At 32.7% G+C, this 8618-nt stretch overlaps 1 protein-coding gene across 1 annotated transcript; it reads right to left on the bottom strand.

Moving 5' to 3' along the window:
* Nucleotides 1-4497: 4497 nt before the first annotated feature.
* LOC134250353 (complement component receptor 1-like protein) lies at nt 4498-8347 on the bottom strand. The gene is made up of 4 exons (XM_062732712.1): nt 8272-8347; nt 7895-8080; nt 7104-7200; nt 4498-4940 (listed from the first exon to the last, which is right to left on the bottom strand). Exons 1-4 carry the CDS (start codon nt 8333-8335, stop codon nt 4796-4798), a joined length of 492 nt encoding a protein of 163 aa, XP_062588696.1. The 5' UTR covers nt 8336-8347; the 3' UTR covers nt 4498-4795.
* Between the last annotated feature and the right edge of the window lie 271 nt (nt 8348-8618).

Raw genomic sequence — 8618 nt, 5'->3', positions numbered from 1 at the left:
TAGGGATCTAAGTTTTAAATTGAAAGAGATTTAGGTGAACGGTTCATACTGCAGTCTAAATTTTTTAATTTTTCATATCCTGGTCCCAATGGTAGTTCATATTATGTCCCAACGGTATAGTGAAACAAAAATAGTCAATCAATACTTGAAGTTTAAATACATGCTTCATGTATATAGAAAATAATAATAAAAAATATATTCGTCTTAAGAAACACTGGATTAAAAAAAAAGATTATGGGGAGGCTTTCTAACGTGGTAAACATTAGAATTTTTACAATTCTTTTTCCTAGGGGTGGACGTGGTGCCGCAAAATGGGATCATTTTGTTGTCCTTATACATAAAAAAAAATTAAAGCTTCCTCTACTTTAAAATGTTATATATACATTATTTCTTCTTTTACACTTCCTGTTTTGACATGTTATGCACGATCAAAACATAGATTACATAATAAATGATATAAAATAAAGAAATAAATAAATAAATATTTAAATAAATAAATAAAAAAATTCTCAAGTTAGCTTTTTAAATGGCATATTAGATGTAAATTAAGTCTTACCTTTTCAGAAATGCAAGAAATTAGAAACAAAAGACTTTAATGCCCATATATTTTTTTTTCAAGCAGAGGCCTGATCGAGCTGTACAGTAAAGGCTGAATAAGCGTAATTTCCTCTAAGTTTGTATTACAAACAAACACACGCTTCGTGGAATTAGGTATAAAACATCCTTATATGGATTTACGTGGGTTCGTTTATTAAATGTCGTTTACAGTCATGCATTTCTTTGTGTATCAGTCTTTTAAAAGTTATTCGAGCAAACAGTTACGTAATTTGCGTTTTCATATTTATACCCCCCACTTGTATATCGGAAGAGTATATAGTAATCGGTATGTCCATCCATCCGTCTCGTTGTTCGTCCGCCTGTTACACTTTGGTGTACCTATATCTTATCCACAATTCCTCTCATACCACTGAATGAAACTTGATGAAACTTTCACAGAATCTTTATCCCATATTTCCATAATTGTGCACCTTCTATTTCACTTTTTGATCCGACACATATTTGGGTTTTTTACAGTAAAACATGGACACTTCCATTATATTCATATTGGAGGTGGGGGTATTATTTAGTGAGCTCTTTGCTTACAGTACCTCTCGAATTTTTGTTAGGGATAAATAAGGCAAATCTTTCGGAATGTCATGCATTCAGAAGCAAGATGAAGACGTTTGCCTTATATCAAAAATAAAGAAGTAAAATGTAAGAGCAAAAAAAGTAAATGATACCCCGACCTCCAATATGAATATAATGGCAGTGTCCATGTTTTACTGTGGAAAACCCAAAATATGTGTCGGATCAAAAAGTAAAATAGAAGGTGCACTATGGATAGATGTTGAAGGCAGAGATTTTTTTACCGGGTGGTAAATTTAAGGTGAGGGAGGGGCTTATCTTATACAGGTGTGAATGCCTTGGGGGCTAGCAGTCTACCTGTGGTCATCTGTCATCTAATCCCTATACACAGGACGTGATTTAATACACATTGAAATACACCAGGTGTCAAAACTGTGTTGGGGATTTGGAGACAATTTTAAATAAGAAGTGAAAAGTTGTAAGGAAAGTCTAAATAATCTAATTGTACATTGATCCATTTTTGAATATTTGAAAACATCCGGTACCCCTACCCATTTAAAAAATATCATGATATCTTAATATGAATTTGAATATTAAAACGAAGATTATTTAGATGTAATTATATGTGTTAATTCAAAAAACGCCAGTAACAACCAAATTAGAACAAATTCATTTATCTCCAGGGAAGGGTCCGATCTATTAAAAAAGAAGTGAAGTTAGCTACATTTCATTAAAACCTTTTTTGGTTTATCCATGCTTTCGTAATCATATTAAGACTCTGTCTAAATAAGATTGCTTGTAAATTAAATTCTTCTTAATGAAATATGAATAACAAAGGAAAATATAAACAACCTATGATTAGAAACATTTATGAATATTTTCCAAATTTAATTACTTAAATTTACACAGTGGTGCTCTAAATTTAATCAATAACATTTCCTCTGTAGCATTACCGTTTAGCATATATTAAAATTATAATCAAAATTTAATTGCAATTTTTTTTTTTTTTTTTTTTTTTTGAAAAATGAATATTATATCATAATCCTTTTAAATACTAAAGGTATCTTTAATTCAAATATCATCAAGCAAAATTTTTTTCATAGTAATACAGTTTCTCTATACCATGTTCGGTAAACATCAAAGAATCAAAAGAATTTGAAAGTTCCCACGAGTCCCTTACAAGGTGTACGGGGTATAAACAGGGACCAGTAAGTAAATGTCAATCAAATTCCAGCATTCAATGATGAACCGCACTTGATCGACAGGGCTACCCAAATCATTACTTTTGAAGGCTGTGCTAAAACTATCTGCCTTTAAGTTGTAGATGTAGTAAGTGAGACATCCGGTTCTTATATCTATGAATAGGAAATAAGGGGAAAATAAGGTGCAAATAGATTTTTTTCAATTCATGATTTAAAAAAATAGTGCTTTGTGATTTACCCTCCGACATAGCGGTCTAAATAATTATTCCAATCATTAACTCAGAGTAAAAGGGAAAGCTATTGATCAACAGATTTAATTTTCTCGAAAAAAAAAAAAATCAATAATTAAAAATCAAATTATTAATACAGACGCAAACTTGAGTTTTGTTTTGCCCCCCCCCCCCCCCCGAATAAAAATATATAGCAATAATCTTGAACAAAATCCTCTGCTCAATAATATGACAGAAATGATTAGTCATTTAATTAAGAAGTATCCTTAGGTAGTGTAGATTCAAATTTGTTTACATTTAGGGTAGGCAGGGTGGGACCATATAATGAACTTCTAGAGAAGCACTTTCTTTCTGAAACTGGGGTGGAAACTTAAAAAACCAGATGATATATTGCTAAAATGACTATAATTGTCCCAAAAATGCGTGAATAATTTAATTTTCCTAATATAATACCTGTTACAAACAAGATTTTATTGTTCCAAGGTACCAGTGTAGATTACAACTATTTAGAATTTCATTCATATCTGACGCTACAAAACAATGGAAAATCAAAGATAAGAGAAATTATCTCAATCAAAACATTCTGTAAAACTTGATTGCACCATCATACTTTTCTTTTTGGTAAACGATACAGAAATATCATTCATACCAAGTTAAGGCATAACTGTATACTTAACCATGATCTATATAGACGAAACAATGTAAGTAGTCCATTATGTTTATTTGGAAAAAATAAAGACGTGTTCCATTTTTTTTTTGCATGGATAACTTATTCTAATGCTAGAAGTACCTTTTTAATCGTTTGTTCATTTGGTTCTACTGATGCAAATCTATTACATGTGTTATTTGGTGATCTATAGGAGTTTAGTTTTTTTTTAAGCAATATGAGCTGCAACTTTGAAGTCGGATTTTTTTTGTTGGAAAATTGTAAATAACTATTTCTATAACGTTAATAAACTTCTGTTGTTCATATTCGCTATGAAGAACTATTAATAAGCTTCCATTGAATACAAATTTCATTATTGTCATCCTGTACAATAATTTTTTCTTAAATAAAACTGTATATTGGATTGTAAACAGAGGTCTTCCTTCTGCTTTATTTTAGTCCAATTTATCATAAAGCTTTAAGTTACATACAAATTCATTATTATAACACATTTTAATAGCAAAACAAATTTTCAAAAATGCAGCTCATATTCCTTTAAAAGATAAAAAAAAGTATTTTTGCTGTTGCTCATAAATTTATTGACAAAAAATGTACATGTATATTCTCTAGATTATATATTACATTATATTCTATTTAATTGGGAGGGGGTTTTAATTGTATTATTTTCTTTAATTTGCATGACACATTGTAATACATAATGAGAGGAACTTAGTAAGTTGTACAGAACTTTATTTTTTTATTTTTACTTTTTTATTGAATCAATAAAATATGCTAAAAACAAAACACTTTCGGCTATACATGGTCTGTTTGGAAATGATATCAATAACCTGCCTTATCATTTTATATTATTTTAACGAAAGACATATACTCTAACACATAGAGATAAATATTACAATATTATAAATTTATGTCATACATATGTTTGTAAACTTTACATCTGATACAGTGACTGTAAACTTTACATCTGATACAGTGACTGTAAACTTTACATCTGATACAGTGACTGTTAACTTTACATCTGATACAGTGACTGTAAACTTTACATCTGATACAGTGACTGTTAACTTTACATCTGATACAGTGACTGTAAACTTAACATCTGATACAGTGACTGTAAACTTTACATCTGATACAGTGACTGTAAACTTTACATCTGATACAGTGACTGTAAACTTTACATCTGATACAGTGACTGTTAACTTTACATCTGATACAGTGACTGTAAACTTAACATCTGATACAGTGACTGTTAGAAACCAAAAAGTACTTTAAATCCGCCAGCGGACTTTTCAAGTCTTATTTAAAATTCCAAAGAAAATTCATTATAAATTTATATTATTGAGTTTCAAATATTAACCATATGGTGTACTTATACTCTATAATAGAAAGTATCTTATATTTTGTGCTTGTAATTAAATAGCAAATAAGTTTTGACTTTCTGGTAGCACAAAATATCAAAAACATATTTTAATAGATAAATATAATTTAAAAGCTTCAAGTATCCTAAAAATGTGTAGAATTAAGGTGATGGAACTGTATTTTCTCCACATGTCGAATGGCTCTCCTTTTCTTCACATTTTGTGGAGCTGATGTTTCCCCCTGTCTGTGATGGGGGTGACGGGGTTACCCTGACCACCCCTCCACATCCCACCTCCCTTCTCTCCCCCTCTGTACAGCGCCTTCTCGTCGTCTTCTTCTCCGTTCTTTTTCTTGTTCCTGTATTAAAACAAGTCAACAAGAATATTAGTTAATGATCAACTGACAAGTTGCTGTCCTTTTAAAAAAGGACTGCAATACGTGAACCATATGCATGTTTTTTTTTTCTAATTGAAATTCAATTAAGAAATTTCTAGGTGTAGGGAATATTCCTTTTGGTTTGTTTACATTTTCTACAACGATATGCCTACTTATGACCGCAGTCGTCTCAAAGCAAAAGTGTTAAAATTTATCTCCGATAAGCGGCCTTTAGCTTTGTCAGTTTAAAAAATCGGGTTATTTTGATACGTGTTACTCATATTGGCTGGGACGTGACACCTGTTCTCTATAATGGGAAAAATAGAGATCTTATGTCACGAGTAGCACAGCTCTGTAGTCAATCTCTACCCAGAGTTATCGTTCCATTTATACCTCTGTCAACGTCTACAAAGTAGTACGGAAGCGGAGGGACGTGATTTTTATTTTTAAAAGTTGTTTAAAATTGCATTCAAGACGATAAACACCTTTATATTTCTATATATGTGTCAAAGCTGCAAGTTGTTTGTCTATAAAAACTAAACCATGTTGATATTTATCGGCAATGCGTTTTAAATTTTCCACGTTCGTAATATCCTGCCGAGAAATAATCCCCTATAAGATATGGCGAAAAGGTGATATCTGATTCCAATTCTCATAAATAAACTTTCATTTCACATGTTAAGCAAGAGTATAAAAGTTTTGCATTGATAATTTATGACGCAATAGGTAAAAGTAAGTTTTGGCAAGAATCTTGGCATTTAGACGTTGGCAGAGGTGTTGTAGCGAAGCGAACGATAACTCTGGGTAGAGATTGGCGAACTCACTAGCATCCTCGCGCATGCGTAGCTTGTCATTTGCCCAGGGCATCCGGTTTAACGTCGCTTATATATTTACTGCGTGGACCTCGGGGTCCACGCAATAAAAAAGCCAAATATGTACATGTTTATATTCATAGATAGTACATATCTTTTTCTGATAATGTCTTTCAGTTTACTGTTGTTTTGTTAAAATTCAAGACAACAGCTGTAGTTCGAAAGCATTCTCGGTAATTTTTTTTTTCCTGAAACCAATAAATACTGATTTGTACCGTATTATACGGTAAGAGTAAAGAAAAATGAAGATATATACACATATAGCTCAATTATTATTTTTTACTTTGCCTTATCCGTTTTGACTTTACCGGTGAGCTTGTTAGTCTCCTACCGGTGAAACCGGGGGGACTATAGGTTTCCTCTGCGTCCGTCCGTCCGTCCGTCTGTCTGTCTGTCTGTCCGTCTGTCTGTCCCCGTCAGTCTGTCCCACTTGGTTTTCCACACTTTTTTTCTAAACGCTTGCAGATATTGAGCTGAATTTTGGTATGTGGGTGTATCTTAATGAGTTACAGATCAAGTTTGAATTTCACTTCGCTTCATTGATTTTTGACAGAATTATGGCATTTTGAATATTTTTCATAATCGCTTAATTAAGATCGGGTTCGAACTGCGCTTACTTCCGATTGTTGACAAAAATATGAAGCGAGGAAAAGACGGTGGAGAAATGAGTTGAATTTTCGTCTTAATGTGGATTATTTTATTGGTTTTAAGGCATTTACAACTTGAAAATCTTTCAGTTTTACCTTGGACATGACTTTTGCATATGATAAAATGACATCCTAAAGAAAAAGGGGAACCCGGTAGGGGACATGTATTGCTTATGCAATACTCTCAGAATGCTTGTTGCTTTAATTTACTCTGCAAGAGTGTATTAAGGATAATGGTAGGATTTTAATACTGTATTATATATTTTTCAGAACCCTCCTTAAGCTTTAAATACTTTATAAAGCAAAAATAAAATTTAGAAAACATTGTATTTTAGGTAGGTTTGCTGGGTATATAAAACTTTTAACAAGGTCATAAACAGAAAAGGTAAAATGTCTAACTACAGGTGGTTGCACGAGTTACTTTTCTTGTTCCACACTAATATAGTCGATAACAGCTAAAGTCGAAATAGTTGAATATAACGGTAGATTATTTATTTTGGGTTAGAATCACATTTTCATGTAAATTGTTTAAATATTTTTTTTTTTTCATAATGAATCAAACACCATTACATGTATTACAGTTCCCACACTTTTTTGTAACAACAAAAAGATTCACAAAAACTTACATGAAGCAAAATATAATCCTCGGTAAACAGCATGGAATGAGGATTAACCCCCCGACAACACCCAACAAAAGGACCCACCATGGAACATCCACAATACCTGAAAAAAAAATACTCATATAAATAACATAGGCGTCGGAAACGGGGGGGGGGGGGGGCTACGGGGGCTTTTTTCCCAAATATTTACTTAGTATAGACATTGAACATATCTTCGTACGTTTAGCCCCCCCCCCCCCCCCCACTTTCCACAGATACGTCTTAGTGCAGGTTAAAATTGGGAAAAGTTTTGGTGTTTGGTACTGGAGTTCGACCCCCCCCCCCCCCCCCCCCACGAAATAGGATTTTCGTGTGTGGGGAAATAGACATTTCTTTTTTTTTTTTTTTATTTGCTTGTCAGGTTTTTTGGAGGTACAAAAAAAATTTCTTACACTTAGCCCCCCCCCCCCACTTTCAATTTACTTCCGACGCCAATGAATAATCTGCATCTTTAGCATGTAGAGGAAGACATTTTTTCTGATATGTTAAATCACAATGGATGGAAATTGGAAACGGAAGATATTCTCTATACCTCCAGGACTTTATAAAAAATATTAGCCTATTTTTGTGTTACAAACATGATGGACACAAAATTGTTAAAATTTTTAATCATCCGATCGTTAACACGAAATTGACTCCTATTAATAGAAAATCGTACTCAATAGAAACGATATTCTTCTATTTTATATTTTTTTTAAAAAGGGGGTGGTGGATAGTATAGAACAAATAAAAATGAAGCATTAAGACACATGACTTACTATCTGATACACAGGTAGGGGGTGCGCTGGACCATGTGCCCCCGATCTGACAGATCAAGTCTGACTCCCCATTGAGGGTGTAGCTAGGGAGACACACGATCGTGTATTTCTCCCCCACGGCATAAGACGTCTTATCCTCTGTCAAGGCGTACGCGTTGGCGGGAAGGACCGGCTTAGTGCATGTACCTGAAAGAAGTTACTTTATAGTAATTCATCGACAGGACATCGAAAAGCATAAAGCGGGGAAAAAAAACAGTAATTATATTTTACAAAGAAACTTAATTGTATCAAAAACTAAGCTACTCTCTTAATTCCCAAAGAAAATATTAAGCGCTTAGCATAAGGAGAGAAAGAGAGAGAGAGAGAGAGAATCTTACCATATATGTAATGAATCAAATTCAACAGCAGGAATACTGCTGACAGGATCTGTTTTTCTTTCATTCTGTTTTTGTTTACATCTTACAATATTCTAAATAAAACATACACGCAGTGATATATACACATTCTTCAATTCAATACATATTTTCAATCTTGGTCCTTAAAATTTAACCTTTGCAGAAAACATGAGAATATTAAAGGGTATTTTATCAGCCTTCTCAAAATTAATGTTGAAATCAAAAGCCCTGTTTGGTACATCATGAATTATATCAACAATTTTACTTCACTCCGAAAGTTTATTAACTGCATTTTTTTAATAAGGGGCGTTTATGTATATATGACGGAA

This window comes from Saccostrea cucullata, unplaced genomic scaffold (genome assembly GCF_032062105.1).
Source record: "Saccostrea cucullata isolate Sc308-1 unplaced genomic scaffold, CSIRO_AGI_Scuc_v1 ctg20463, whole genome shotgun sequence".
NCBI lineage: Eukaryota > Metazoa > Mollusca > Bivalvia > Ostreida > Ostreidae > Saccostrea > Saccostrea cuccullata.
The sequence above is the reverse complement of the archived record's forward strand: the minus strand, read 5'-3'. Positions and strand labels throughout refer to the sequence as shown.

Coding starts and splice junctions, on each gene's coding strand:
- LOC134250353 (XM_062732712.1), bottom strand. CDS start 8,335: ATGAAAGAAAAACAGATCCTGTCAGCAGTATTCCTGCTGTTGAATTTG. Junction 7,201..7,894: donor CCCTACCTGTGTATCAGATA/GTAAGTCATGTG, acceptor TTTTTTTTTCAG/GTATTGTGGATGTTCCATGG. Junction 4,941..7,103: donor AGGATTATATTTTGCTTCAT/GTAAGTTTTTGT, acceptor GTTTTAATACAG/GAACAAGAAAAAGAACGGAG.